General features: G+C 31.9%; 1 protein-coding gene across 1 annotated transcript; it reads left to right on the top strand.

Moving 5' to 3' along the window:
• Positions 1-538: 538 nt before the first annotated feature.
• LOC113862035 (mitochondrial Rho GTPase 2-like) lies at positions 539-9051 on the top strand. Its single transcript, XM_027495193.1, has 14 exons — positions 539-821; positions 1170-1302; positions 1387-1536; positions 2027-2203; positions 2317-2568; positions 3585-3653; positions 3786-3841; positions 5216-5297; positions 5375-5586; positions 5719-5788; positions 5978-6090; positions 7599-7749; positions 7846-8032; positions 8161-9051. Exons 1-14 carry the CDS (start codon positions 613-615, stop codon positions 8232-8234), a joined length of 1935 nt encoding a protein of 644 aa, XP_027350994.1. The 5' UTR covers positions 539-612; the 3' UTR covers positions 8235-9051.
• Positions 9052-15624: the final 6573 nt, after the last annotated feature.

Here is a 15624-nt window from a genome sequence, read left to right as displayed (position 1 = left end):
AGTCTAAGTTTAATATATTATCAGCATATTTTAATTAGATTCAACATCATAAAAAGTGCATTTTTTATTTTATTTTATAACTTTTTTAAAAGTATCTCCCTTTAATTATAAAAGAAATTCATCAATTAGTAAAAATCAACATGTCCAATTGCAACAACTATATCAATAACATTGCATTTAAAAAAATATCTTTTAATGTTTTTTCTAGAAATTTTAAGAACTTGTATACATAAAATAAAAAATAAGAATGATTTTATTAAAATATTAAAAAAAACTATAATTTAAATAAAAAAAAATCAACATTAGTTGTCAAAACTATTTTAATTATTTAAAGACAAATTACACATATAGATATATAAATATAAATAAGTATTTATTATACTTTTTAATATAATAAATAATTTTTAATGTTTAGAATCAGCTAAAGGATACTATAAAAAGTAACAAATAAGTTTAAGGAGAAATATTAGTGTAATAAAGGCAAATATATCTTGTAAGGTTAACCTAATTATTATTTCCTAAATTATATTTATGAACACGGGGTGAACCTTTGTCGATAGCACATGTTCATTATTATTTCCCGTAATTATTTGGCTATTTGGAATCGCAACAATGGCGAAACACTCGAGCTTGGCCGGTCGGAGTGGAGTTCGAGTCGTGGTCGCCGGTGACCGAGGCACCGGAAAGTCTAGCCTCATAGCTGCCATTGCATCGTCGGAGGCATTCCCCGAAGCCGTTCCACCCGTGCTTCCTCCCACTCTCTTGCCCCCTGATTTGTACCCTGACAACGTTCCTCTTACCATCATTGACACATCTTCTAGGTCCTCCTTCCTTTTCAGCACCGCAACTTTCCACGCATTAATTTCATTCCACACATTAATTTCGTTCAAAATTATTGGAAGGAATCGTATTTCACTTTTCCAAACTTTTGATCAATTAGAGGTTGATTCAATAACTTTTTTACCTAAAGTGCGTGTATGGATCTTTTGACTGAACTTCGTTTGTGTTTACGTTGTGCATTTTTTTTTATTTATTTATTTTTATGAATCGCGATTATCGTCGATGGCCTGATTTAAAATCCTGTTTAGATTATATGAATAGAGTAGCGTTAAAGCATCAAAGGCACCGTTATACTTTGAAATTTTGAATGAACGCGTGTTTTTGTTTAGCTTGGAAAAACAAAGCAAGCGTAATGAACAATTGAAAGGAGCTGATGTGGTGATTTTAACATATGCTTGCAATGAGTCTGTGTCCTTTTCGCGGTTGAGCTCTTACTGGTTCCGGGAACTGCAGAAGTTGGAGGTTGGTGGTTTTATGGATTTTTCGATGATAAATGAAGTATGAACGCGATCACATAATGTTTTGTTTTATTTTTTGGTGATACAGGTGAAGGCACCTATAATTGTGGTTGGATGCAAGTTAGATCTGCGGGATGAAAGCCAGCAAGTGAGCTTAGAGCGTCTCATGACGCAGCTCCTACAACAGTTCAAGGAAATTGTCACCTGCATTGAGTGCTCTGCTGCTACGCAATACCAGGTATATTGCTTTGTGGCATTATTGTTACTTAGTGATGCTGACTTCTTTATAGATATTATTATGTCTTACATTCTTACTATTAGAAAACAAGATGAAGGTGCATAGGTCTATCTTATTTTCTGGCTTTTAATGTCAGCCAATTCTATAGATTATTTCAAGGACATCCATTACAAAAATATCGTCAGTAAATGAATTTTTTAATGCATTTATCTTATGCCAAAATACAAATGTATTGTTTATTGATAGCCAAAATGATCCTTAATCATCAAATAGGAGAAGTGCAAGGGATACAAAAACAGTGAAATGTGTTCTTATTTCTCCTTAACAAGTACATCAAGTGTAAAGTAAGAAATTCATGTGTCTATGCAATACTGGAATTGTTTTGATTTATGTGAATAAGGACATCATCTTGATTAAATTGTTATTATATTTGACTTACAAATTTGAAAATATTTAAGTGCTGAAATTGAATATTAATTACAAAATTTAGGTTCCCGAAGTTTTTTATTTTGCACAAAAAGCAGTACTGCATCCAGTAGATCCATTGTATGATCAAGAAAGTCAAGCTTTAACAGATCGATGTGTTAGGGCATTGAGAAGAATATTTGTTCTTTGCGATCGTGACATGGATGATGCCCTCAATGATGCAGAACTAAATGAGTTTCAGGTTTTTTGATATATCTGCATTTTTTTTTAATTTCCTTTCTATTTCATATAATTGGAATATTTAATGATTTCATTCGTACCCTCTTTGTTCAAAACTTGCAAACATATCACCAGGTTAGATGTTTCAATGCACCATTGCAATCAGCTGAACTGGAGAGCATCAAAACAGTTGTACAGGAGAAAGTACCTGAAGGAGTCAACTCGCTTGGTCTTACCTTTCCAGGATTTATCTATGTCCATAATATGTTTCTAAAGAAAGGCCGTCCGGAGACATTATGGGCTGTTTTAAGAAACTTTGGATATGATAATGATTTAAAACTCAAGGATAATTTCCTTCCCATACCATCTAAGCATGCTTCAGATCAGGTCATGTCATACTTAATTTTGTTCTATTATTGTGGAAATTCCACTTTTGTCTTCCTGCTTGGTTTAAATGGAAGAGGTTGGAATATTGATACAACGATTTTACCATTTTCAGTCTTGGTATTAACAATGGAAAACATGTCTAGGATTGGTGATTTGGTGAAGACTTATACTTGTGAATTTTCAGTAGTAGGTTTTGCAAATATTGGCCATTAACTATCTATGCGTCTAGAATTGGTAATTTGGTAAAGTGAAGTGTGGATTTTATACTTTTCTGAAAAATGACTCGTAAGTGTAACTTGTGAGGTTATTATTCAGATCCTTGCTTATCAGTTGATATTCCTTTAGTTCACATATGGCAGCTTGGATTGCAATTACTTTACTGTCATAGTTGATATATTACACTTCTTTTGTTCCTCTGTAACTGTCTTTTAATTTTATAGCACACAAATTAAGAAAATATAATTAATATCCTTCTTCGTGTGATATGATTTTTTTTAAAATTTTCTAATATGCCCATTATCTCTTTATCTGTCTCTTTTTAATTAACTTCCCTCTCATTTATTATTCTAGTATTCCCTCTACCATTACTTTTTTCTCTTTTTTGATAAGTGTGTAAAATAATTAAGGATAGGTAAAAACCAAAGTTAATTGAGAAAATAGTAAAAAATGTTATCTTGAAATTTTAAAATGACATATAAAAGCAAAAAAATTCTTCTGAAAGGATAATTAAAAAGCAATGGAGGGAATACTTTTATTCCTTGTTGCTCATTATTGACATGGAGAGATAGATGCAAATGTTAGGTGGTATTGGCTTTTTGATGCATGTTTGTTGAGTCAAGTGGTGGTTTTCAAAGAAGCACTAGGCATAGTATGCTAGTGTACACTTTTTACCAAATACTACATTTTCCAACATTTTAGGTCATCAAGTCATTAGAAATTGATGTGAAAGTATTTTACATTTCCTGTTTAACTTTCAAATGATATGAAGTATTTACTTCATTGACTTGATCTTACAGAGTGTGGAGCTAACAGGTGAAGCTGTAGAGTTTCTAAACGGTATCTTCCGATTGTTAGATACTGATAAAGTATGTAGTAATGTTTTTATTATCACTTCTTTGATCCACTATTATGTGCTTTAACCCCATTTCTCATGTAGGTGGTATTCTGTATCTAATGTATTTTTTCTGTATGCTTATTTGAACCTTAATATTCTCTAGGATCGAGCCCTACGTTCTGCTGAAGTTGATAAATTATTTTGTACTGCTCCGGAAAGGTGACTTGCAACCTCCCTCCCCTAAACTTTCTATGTATAAAAAAATAAAAGGTGAATTTGCCTTTTGATTCTCCTTTTTAATTTTTATAACCAATATCTCCTTAGTGTCATATTTAGTCTGCATAATTAAATTACTTTTTCATACTATGGATGTATAACTCTATAATTGGTTGACTAACTCTTGAAGCTTTAGCTATTGCTTCCTTCATAGTAGCAAATTTTAAAGATAAGTTGTAGATTCAACAAAACTGAGTAATCATTGCAAAGAGAAAAAAAAATTCTGTATAAAATGCTGCTTATGCTCACTGATAATTAATTGGCTTTCTTATCCTGCAAAGCATTCAGGTTAAGTCTTAAATGACTTGCTTCTTGAAAGGCTTAGCCCTTTATCTGTGTTGGTTGGAGATTTTGTGCAATTCTGCTATCAGGTTTTGTGGTTGTTGTTTTTATACTTGCATCCTGATTTCTACAAGAGACTTATAGGAATTAAATTTAGTTTACAAGGAAACAGATGGGGCAACTGATAAAGTATACTGCAATCATTATTTGATGGTATGATAATGGAAGATGTGCTGTTTGGAATTCAATTGAGTTCTTAGGTGATCATAAATTGTTCACACTGTTGTAGTTGGTAATGCTGCTTGAATTGGGAAATTTATTTTGGGGTAGTTCTGGGCTTTAGATTCTTTGTTTAGTAGCCCTGTTATGTAGCCATTTTTGGGATTTTTTTTATTTTTTTAATCCAGACCTTTGGGCTTTTGTATTCTTTTATTATTATAATTGATTGCCAGTAGGTTGTCATAGTTATGCTTACTGCTTGTGATTGGAAATCTAATTTTTTTGGTCTTTCTGTTGGGGAATGGATCATTTTAAATACTAGAGAAATCAGAAACTCCCAAGTGTGATGTGATTCTTACTCTTGTATGTTGTGATTCCAAGAAATCAGTTAGTTTAAGGTCTTTTTTCGTTGGTGGGTGGTTGGGTGAGCACTGTTCTTGTTAATTATTGATGCAGCATATTATTACAAAACCCTAAACCCTAAACCACCCGTGCTACTTTCATTCTACATCTTACATTCAATTGTTTTACTTCATTATCAGAGCTCAGAAAACAACCAATTGCCATAACTCATAATCCTAGATACAGAATGATACCTTTGGAAACAGCTATTGTAGAATTTTTCAGGTGAAGAGTATCTAATAGTAGTATTGATTTTAATTTAATCTATTGGTCAATCTTGGTGTGTTCTTTGCATGTTATTCACTTTGCTTCCTTCTTTTTCAATTGTGATACTCTTGAAAAAATGTAGTGGTATGTTAGTTTTTCCATTTAGTGTCATTCATCATAGTTTTGGTACTTGGTTTTGAATTGCAGTCCATGGAATGACGCTCCATATATGGATGCTGCTGAGAGAACTGACATGAGTTACATATCTCTTAATGGGTTCCTGTCGCAGGTGGGGATAACTTGTGATGTCTTTTACTATTCACAATGAGTTAATTATTGATATATCTCCTAAATTTTATGATGCAGTGGGCCCTTATGACATTACTTGATCCTCCATGTAGTTTGGCAAATTTGATTTACATTGGATATAGTGGTAATCCTGCTGCAGCACTCCGTGTTACTCGTAGAAGAGCAGTAGATCGCAAGAAACAAGCAACAGAAAGGAATGTGTTCCAATGCTATGTTTTTGGTTCTAAAAATGCTGGGAAGTCGGCTCTGTTGGATTCATTATTGGGAAGGTGTGCTTCTGAACCAATCACCATAGTCAGGGTGTCTTTAAATATATTTTGATCTATCAGCAAGTGAAATTTCATCCACCTGTACTGTTTATCTGTTTTCCTTCAAAGAAACAATTAACTCCATTTTCACAGGCCTTTCTCAAATAATTATACTTCAACAACAGTTGAGAGGTTTGCAGCAAATTCCGTTGAATTAATAGGGGTGAGTATCATAATGGTCAAATATTATTGTTTTTAAATGATTTTGTAAAATGATCTTGTCTTTCTCTCATACTTTGTCTTAATTTAACACACTCTATTACTAGTAAAGAGTCACATAAATGTTTTGGAGGAATTTGGGTACAACATGCAGTCTATAAACATGATCCTCGTCTTTCCTCCTGCTGTATAGGGAACAAGAAAAACTCTTATATTGCGGGAGATACCAGAGGGTGAAGTATCCAAAGTTTTGTCAAATCAGGATTTTTTGGCAGCATGTGATGTAGCTGTTTTTGTGTATGACAGGTATCACACAAAATTAGTTTATGTGGTAATGCTTTGGTACATTTAATCTGTAAGAATGGCCAAATGGTGTTTTGCATTCTTGCTTTGCTTAAACTGTCGTATGTATGGATAATAAATATAAATAATGTATTAAAGATATGTGTGTATCTCGTGTTTGTATGTATAAGCTAACTGCGTAAATAAAGTACGTGCACCATATCGTCTGAAATGACACAAGATCTGGTACTGTTTAAGATCTTTTAAAACACTTGCTTTGCATGGTATATTTCCCTATTTATCTAGTTGTTATCAATTTGGATGTTATTTTCTGAATAAGAAACCTCCAATAAATCCTCACAACCTTAATCTTTGACTAATTAATTATTTTAATTGTGGAATTTTAATTTGGCTTGCATTTTTATTGTGAAAGAATGAGTGTTCAAGTTAGAGGAATGATTTATTGTGAGAGGAGCCAATAGTATCTACTTAATTAAATTGAATGGTTGGCATATAACCTTTCACTGAATCCCCACGACTTTTTCTCTTAACCCCCCTCTTGTGCCTTTCTTTCTTCCTCTCTCTCTTCTACTCTCCCGTCCGGCTTCTCTTCATGGTTTCCATAATCTTACCCTGTTTGTAGCTGGAGTCTTGTCCTTATTTGTCTAGAGTTCTTCATATTCTTTTTTTCGTGCTTGTATTGGCATAACTGATGAAAGGCCCAAAATAATTCATGTTGATCAGATTACTTGAGGTATGATGATACCACGGTTTAAATCCCTATCAATTCTCTCTAACAATATATGAAAAGCAGTACATATGTCAACCTAACAAATTTACAAGATACACTTAGATGCCTTGTTTCTGAGGGAATCTAGAAGGGAAGGTTAACATAGAATCTTCTGAGAAGTGAGAACAAGGAGATCATGCTGAAAAAATGAAGCTAGCCTGTAAAACAATGCTGTAAACCATGCAGACGGAGGAGAGAGACGCTAGCAACCAAGGGGTAGATCAGAATGATCATGAAGAGTGGAGGATAGTGATTGTAGGTTGGATAGTTAAAGAGGGGATTGAGAGGCATGTGGGTGACAAAGAAGGGTCATATCATATGGTCATGGCTTTTAATGAAAAAATTAATCTGAGGCCCTTTATTTATCTGATGGCTATTACTAACTCCTTTCCTGTAAACCAGTCATCTCATTATGTGTGTGTGTGTGTGAGTACATATACATATTTTCAGGTTAATGCATGAGAGGAACTAATCTTGATCATTCAATTTTACATGGAATGGATGGTTAATATTAGCATCTACACAGCCCGAAAGTTGGGAAATAGACAGGGTTTCATGCCAACCCCGAAGTTAGCAATTTTCGTACTTGCTCTACTACAATTCCATTCTGCTGGGACCTTATGTGGACTAAATTTCCCTTAATTGAACTAATCTAGTTTGTTTCATAGTTGCATATTTGGTTGTTTATTTTTGGCATTTTTCTCCTGCGTCTTAGCCTTGTATTTTTCTCTCTGTTTTTCAGCTCAGATGAATATTCATGGAAGAAATCCAGAGATTTGCTTGAGAAGGTTGCTAGGCAAGGAGATCTAACTGGTTATAGAGTTCCTTGTCTCCTTATTGCTGCTAAGGATGATTTAACTCCGTATCCAAGGGCTGTACAAGATTCAGTTAAGGTATTGCATATCAGCTCAGTGTTATCATATCATTGAATATATTAATTGTTATGCATAATATTATGGTTAAAAATCATCCATTTAATTTTGGTATAGGTTACTCAGGAATTGGGAATAGAGGCACCTATTCATGTAAGTATGAAATTAGGCGATTCAAGTAATGTATACAATAAGATTGTTAATGCTGCAGAGCACCCTCATTTAAGCATTCCAGAAACTGAGATTGGGAGAAAAAGGAAGCAGTACCATCGGCTTCTTCAGCACTCTCTTGTTTTTGCCTCAAGTGGGTTTCTCATAGCCACCTCTCTCCAGAACTTAACGCTTGACACATACACCACAAATTTGCATAATATCCATTTTTGTGTTGTTCAACTGTTAATTTTTAACTAACTGTTTATCATGAATTTACAGTTGGAGCTGCTATGGCAGTTGTTGGTTTGGCAGCATGTCGTGCATATGCAGTGAAGAAGAATTCTTCTGGTTAGTCCTCAAGAAATTTTATGCTAACACTTAAATTGACTGTTGAATTCGTGTTCAGTATTGGGCACACTAACCTTAATGGCCAATCGTAAGTTAGAATATATTTTATGTATAGTAGCTACTTATTGTGTTTCGTTTTTTGTTTTCAAATTGATTTTCGTTGTGTATATTTCATGATTCGATGTAATTACTCCGATTTTTCCTTTTTGGAGTATGTCTGGACTTGGGTATTGTCTATGGTATGTTTAGATTTGGGAGGGTTTTCAACCACTCCCTGTAGGTCCAATAATATATTAAATGTCACCATTCAAATCCATGTAAGAATGAGTTGTTATACTTGCAATATTTCTTAGTTCATACATTCATAACTTTGAAGTTCAAATAAGAATCATACTTCGAACGTTTTATTTACAAGCTCGCACCTGACTACATACTATTAACACAATTTTATATCCTCAAACTTGCACAAATTTAGATGACCTCGTTTAAATTTTAATCCAAAAGCTTTAGGTAATATCAGAGTCCCTGACAGTTTTTTTTTCTACAAATAAAACAGGAGTGTGTGGAAAATCGAAAGAAATGTGCATGAAACATAATGCAGAAAATTTTTAAGCAGTTTTTTTTTTTTTTTTTTGGTGTGTGGTGATTCTCAATCTTCTTTTTTCTAGTCAAATAGTCCTAGATGAAAAGTCTAACAATACTTATAATTAAGTGATACTAAATAACAAGCACATTACTTACAATGCACAACATATATTCTGAAAAAAATTAAACACGTGTGCACAAAACTAAACACAAATTAACAATCCTATCAACTTCAAATTTAACCCAAAAAAAAAATAAAAATCCATTCTTCCCTGACAAATAACTCAAAAAAAGGCTTTTCTTTTTTTCTTCTGAAGCAGCACAAAACTTAATATCAAGTCAGATCAATAAGGGCCAAAAAATAATCTTTGAATAATTTGTTAGTGACCAAATAATTTGAGATGATGATAATGATCTGACGTTGTGATATGGTGGAGCTTCAACTAATAATATGAGAGCGGCTCTAACAATTTTGATTGAAAGGAATCTCAATGATTTGAGAGGATGAAGGTGGAAAAAAAGAGAAAGAAAGTTAAAAGCCTACCTTGGTGGAGTGCTGTTGTAGTGCAAATATTTTCTGTCATGTTCTTTTACTACTTAGAAGTGAAGGAATAGGTTTATTGGGCTTTGAAAGTGAGCCTAGATCTACAATTGATATATCGAGCCCATAAAGATAACACAAAACAATTGTAATGGTTAGCTATTAGTTGATATACGAATTTTAGTAACAAAGTTTTTTAAATAGGCTGAATCCATAAGGACAATTTTTGGTCGCTGGTTGGTCGCTGGACATGGTGGTTAATCGCATAATTTATTTTAAGTGGAGCTTTCATATTAAGGCCTTGTATTTTTTATTGTCAACATATGAAGGACTAGTATAAATGTAGGTATTTTCGGCTCGTCCTATTTAATCTACACGCTGTTCCCCTCCCTTAGGCTTAATTGTAATTTTAGTCTTTTTAATTTAAATTGTGTATAATTTTAGATTCTCAAACTTCTTGATTTAATTAAGTTTTTCTATTTTAAAATTTATCAAATTTGGTCTCGTAGTTAATTTTTTATTAAAATTCTTACAAATTAAATTGTCTTTTGCTCAAATTTTACTAATGAAAATATTAAATTTCATTCAAATAAAAAAATAAGAAAAAAATTCTCCTCTTCAAACTCTAATTTTCCATTTTATGAAATTCTTTAACTTTTATCAATTTTTACTATATTTCTTACTTTTTGAACTTTTAAGATTATTTTATACCACAATTTCATAAAAAAATTCTTTAAATGTTTTAAAAAATGGTGAAGAAAGTTGATAGAAAGAGCAAATTTGCTTCTTCTTTTTTTATAAAAAAAAAAAACAGACTAAATTAGTTTAAAAATAACTTAGAATATCAATATTGCGTACAATCTAAATTAGACAGTTAAGAGTACAAGTAACCCAATAATTTAATATGACAGTTTGCATTCAGATCCTTAGTGCGTGGTTCATTATTTTGTACAGAACTAATTACGTGTTTTTAAATTTTATAAACCATTTGGCTTTTATCAGACAGACATGCATCTTTTTGTTGTTGAATGTGAAATTTAAAATTATATATAGAAAGTGAACGACATATGTATAATGGATAATAATAACTATTTGCAATAAAAAGTATAATCATTATAAAATTTTGTTGATTTAGTATTTAACGGTTATTTTTTATGATTGAATTAAAATTTAGAGATATTAATTATATTTATACAATAAAATTATACAACTTACAGAACTTTTATTCAATCATATTGTCCATTGTATTTTACATTTTTCTCTTCTTTTCACATATCTTTTATTGATGAAAAAAGAGTTATATAAAATTTCTCAAAAATATTAGGTCAAAGCCAAAAGTATCACATCCGATTGGACTTTGACATATGGCAGCGTGCAAGCTATTACCCAGCCAACACAAATATACTACCAAAAGTGAATTCATGATGAATGATCAATGTGAAGAAATTTGCAAAAGATGGGAAGAACTGGACAAGGGGGTGACGTGAAAAGTTAGCATGAGGAGAGCAAAAATGGTCGACGTGTCTCAACTAGATCGAAAGATCACTCTCGGTTGAGTTCAAAATTCCACTGCCCCCTTATGTTACTGTTACGGTGCTACCCGTGCAATTCGCGTCTACCTAGGCACGAATTTCTGGCTATAGGTCCTAATCCTTCCTATTCCTTTGCAAGTTTCTTTTGGCCCCTTCATTCATTTCCAAATCTTTATTCGTTTCTGATCACAACACACTCCTCATAGAGAATGATTCTCTGCTACCCCCATCAATAATTTATCATAAAAATTTCAAGTTATTTATTTTTTAAAAATTATGTGAATATATTTTGCACTTAATTCAATCATTTTTATTTTAATAATTTTAGTTCATAATTAAAATTTATTAAAACTACACAGAAAAGTAACTTTGTCGCGTTTTCAGTAACTTTATTATATTTGAATAAAATTATATATAAGCATGCTTGGCAAACAGACCCAGGACTGTAGATCCCTTGCCTGTTTTGTTAAGGTGTACGAGCAAGAGAAAGACAACGCCAAATCATAATTTAGCAATCCCATGACATGAAAATCCCCACAGCCATGCAGGTTTTCGACACGTAACATATCGTATCAATACTAGCTTGTACGAGTCCCCTAATTAATTTAAATGAGTTTTTGTGCACTATGTCCAATTTTGCATTAAGTACACCCCTTTTTTTTAAGTGTATGGTCCCTAGATTCCTCGATGATTCAAAGTTTATTATCACTTCCCTTGCGGGCTGCTGTCAAAAGAGAACGAATCAGAAGATTGACGTCCATTTTAGGAAGAGGCTACCCTATTGGCTAGGGCAAGTGAACATCATATTCAATTGCTCTTTTGCTTGTGTTAAACTTAGAAAAATAAAAAAAAAAACTTAAATATTATATTATAGATAATTTTAAAACTTATATTGAAGTTGAAATGTGTTCCACTAAGATAATTAATCTCAACTTTAAATACATATTTTTATGATAACAGGTATTATAGACGAAATTTTAATTAAAAATAATACAAAACGACTACAATTAAATTCTTCTTGTAATCTTTATCTTTATTCTCTGTCTCCAATATTTTGAATGAAAAATTAAAGTTGCAATGTGCTTGTTGACGTCAATTCTTTGTGCTAAGCCCGTCACACTTAGACTTGAATCAGACCACAATAAATAAGTAAATAAATTAATATAAAGAGCCTGAGATATCTCTGTGTAATTGGATGCAAATTCCATACATGTCCAAGCACGCTGTGTATTGATGGTGGGAGACAATCAAGACTAGGGTTTCTTGTATGGTTAAATTGACAACTATTTGACAAATCTAATGTCCATTGTTACTTTAGTTTGACATTTATTTACTCTTGTAAGATATATAAGAGAAACGGATTAAGATTTATGCAGTTTAAAAAAATTGCACAAGAGATGCGGTTCTTAATGTAACCAGCATAAAGTGTTTTTGAATTATATTTATTACGATTTATGAGAAAATGCTAGTTGTATAAGATTTTTGTACAATGTTTTGGACTGAAAAAAAAAAGAGAAATGAGGAAAAATATGTAATAAAATGAGTAATATAATAAAAATTATATTATAAAAAATATAGAATAAAAGTTATTTATGTATCATGTAATAAAACTTACAAAATTTTCCAACTGACAATTGAAGAGTAGTCTTTCTTTACTGGATTTTGCTTTCAAACAGTGGGGGATTTATTTTCATAAAAAGAAAAACGTCTTTTCGAATACAGAGAGATTGATATTATGAGGATCCTTGGCAAGCATTTGATGGAAGTGGGGCCTCAGAGGATACTCTTTTGGATTCTCTGGATAACATCCATGGAGGAAAGAAAAGAGAATATGAGTTTGGGGAGACCACATTATTAGCTATTTTCGTCAAATTATCCACATAATATCGATGCCAAAAGTAAGAAAAAAATAGCCATAAATCTACCAATGGAAACAATTAATACCATCCCATTCTATTTTTTTATATATTTATTAACTTTTTATATTAAATTTGATATATTATATAACATGAGATGGAACGAGTAAGTATAAAATTTTGGATTCAAAATTTTTGTGTATATTAAAAATTTTTGGGTGGTAGACTTACCCACCACATCTAAGATTAAAGTAAATAGGTAAAAAAAATACGAAGGAACATTCATTTCCACGATGTTTGTGAGTAGGTACTCGTATATTGATACTTTAACCTAATAAATATCTTTTTCCATTGATTAATATTTTTGTACATATATCTACTGTTCAAGTCTAATTATTACATATAGTTTCTATCTTTATAAAACATTCCGATTTAGCCAAGTTAAAATGTACATCATCTCTCTCTCTCTATAACTACGACGAGAAATGAAAAAGTTTATATCTTACACAATCATACGTACATACATGATCAATTTTCTCTCTGAATATAACAAAATTATCCAAAAGAATTATGTGTACGAACATTCTCTAGAATTTTTTTCTTCCTCAAAATGACATTTTTTTTTAACTTTTTCCTCCTTCAGAATGGCCTTTGTGTTGTTTTCGTATTAGTGATGGGCATTTTAATTTTGAATTAATAGGTTGTGGGTGTTAACTTTTTTTCCCCTCTAAATGACCTTTTTGCTCATTTTCAAGTTAAACATTTTCTAATTGATGGGTTATGGGCCTTTTTCTTTCATGCAAAGACCCACTGTTTTATTTTCACTTAAATTTGATATTCACAATTCATTTATTCTTGTTTAATCAAAATTAATTCTTCTGCGATGATAACATATTCTCACCTAATATGCTCCCTCTGTGTGTGTGGATGACCATTTTGGAATACAAGTTGATGTATATTGCTAGCCATTATAAGCTTCACAGTAGTCCTTTAATTTGCATGGAGGTGGAGGAAGATCCACGCAATGGTTAGCATCTCATCTTGTATCCAAAATGGTTATGAAATATCATGTTGGAAAACCACATGTGGGAATCCTACGTTAGTTAAAATAGAGGATGAATCATGGCTTATAAACTTGGATAGAGATGGTATGATCGAGCATGTCGGTATAACCTTTTTGTGTCAAAGGTTAAAATCCAAGTTACTTATATGTGTCCCACATATTTTAAGCATGTCACACTTCGAGTCTAAAGCTAAAATGCTAATGAATTCCTTTGAAAACGCAAGTAATTTTGTCTGGGAACAAAAATCAGAATCAGCAACTACTTTGTCAAGTATGATCAAGCACCATGAAGTAGTATAGGTGTGGCCTTGGTTGGAAGCCATCCCTTGTCATGGGTCCTGTCCTTGCTTTGGATATATGGTTCATGTCTTCTTTTTTCTTATCACTTATATTGTGATATTATAGATCTCGTATATAATTACACGGCTTTCCATGCAACTTGTCCCATCAAATTCCGTGAAGGCATGGGACATGGAATTAGCTTAATCAAATAGCCAGCTACTTGGGGATATGTCTCAAAAGATGTTTAGTGTGTAATGGATTTGATCTACTTCAATTGCAAACTCAAAACGAATTCAATCCTGACCTATAGGGGCACTTGAAGCTTTTGAAGATCTTACACGACCAAATGGAATGTGGATTAGGCCTATGATGACATGGATCCAACATTAGAATTGATATAAAGCAAGTGAAAGGACTAGCTGGTATATAAAGTTCAAAACATGTGGCAAACATCAGAGTTGAACAGAGAAAGAGCTATAAAATATAGCGTTATTACAAGTGGAAGACCACATATATGCTGGTGGGGATACAACTTTTGGCGTTTGGAATTAAGGAGACTAGAAAACCTCTTATTTTCTCAACGTTGATGTGTGTTCCTATTTGTTTGCTCGTGCGGTCCTCCTTTACACGTACCATTAACACGTCATAATTGTGTGTTTCTCTTGGGTATATATTGTGTATAGTTTTAAATTTTCTTATTTTTTATACATATAAAATTTTTAATTAGTAAATAAAAACTGTTAAATATATATTTTTTATATTTAATATATTTCATTATAATGTCTAATTTATAAAATAATAAAAAATGTATATAAAGGATATAACAAAACTTATGTTATTGCTTGTTGTCCACACATGGATAACTAAGTCAAGTCCACCTCATATAGCTGCTATCCATTATCTATGGTAGTTGATAGACACTGATCTTGGACAAGGAGATGCGGTTTTAGCCGCCACAATATACGATTCACAGAGTGCCTATATACTTCTTCTTCTCTTTTTGTTTTGGCTAATTAAGAAAGCCAATAATTGTATGTATTTCGTGTGCTTTTTGTTTGTGTTATGGCTTTTACTTCTGTCCAAGTTTGGGTGAGAAAAATGCAGGAGCCTTTCGTATTTTATATATACTACAAAAAATTAATTTCATATATAGTGTTGTATATTTTTATTTTATATATATATACCTCTTAAAAAATATATTTTAGATGATAAAATGCTTGTAATTACAGTTTTATGATTATTATTTTTATTTTTTGAAATTCATAGGTCGAAGATTTGGGTCAAAAATAAATTTGAGGTGAAGTTTTAACAAGAAAAAGTATGACAACTGATTTTGGAAATTAATTGAATGAGATAAAAGAAGTCAAAATATGGCGTGACCATGCCCTAATAAAAAGGATCTATATATTCTTTCACAAAGCTTGTCTATCTCTTATACTCACGCTTAAACTACAGAAGTTATTGAGAAAATTAATATTTTCAAGCATATACAAGCCATTTAAATATTTTGAAAATTATTCTCGATAATGAATTACA

The sequence above is a fragment of the Abrus precatorius genome, unplaced genomic scaffold (genome assembly GCF_003935025.1).
Source record: "Abrus precatorius isolate BTA unplaced genomic scaffold, Abrus_2018 Scaffold3, whole genome shotgun sequence".
NCBI lineage: Eukaryota > Viridiplantae > Streptophyta > Magnoliopsida > Fabales > Fabaceae > Abrus > Abrus precatorius.
The sequence above is the reverse complement of the archived record's forward strand: the minus strand, read 5'-3'. Positions and strand labels throughout refer to the sequence as shown.

Excerpts from the sequence above, each read along its gene's own strand:
- LOC113862035 (XM_027495193.1), top strand. The coding sequence starts at position 613 with ATGGCGAAACACTCGAGCTTGGCCGGTCGGAGTGGAGTTCGAGTCGTG. Across the intron at positions 2,569-3,584 it reads CTAAGCATGCTTCAGATCAG|AGTGTGGAGCTAACAGGTGA; the intron begins GTCATGTCATAC and ends TTGATCTTACAG. Across the intron at positions 8,033-8,160 it reads CTCTCTTGTTTTTGCCTCAA|TTGGAGCTGCTATGGCAGTT; the intron begins GTGGGTTTCTCA and ends ATGAATTTACAG.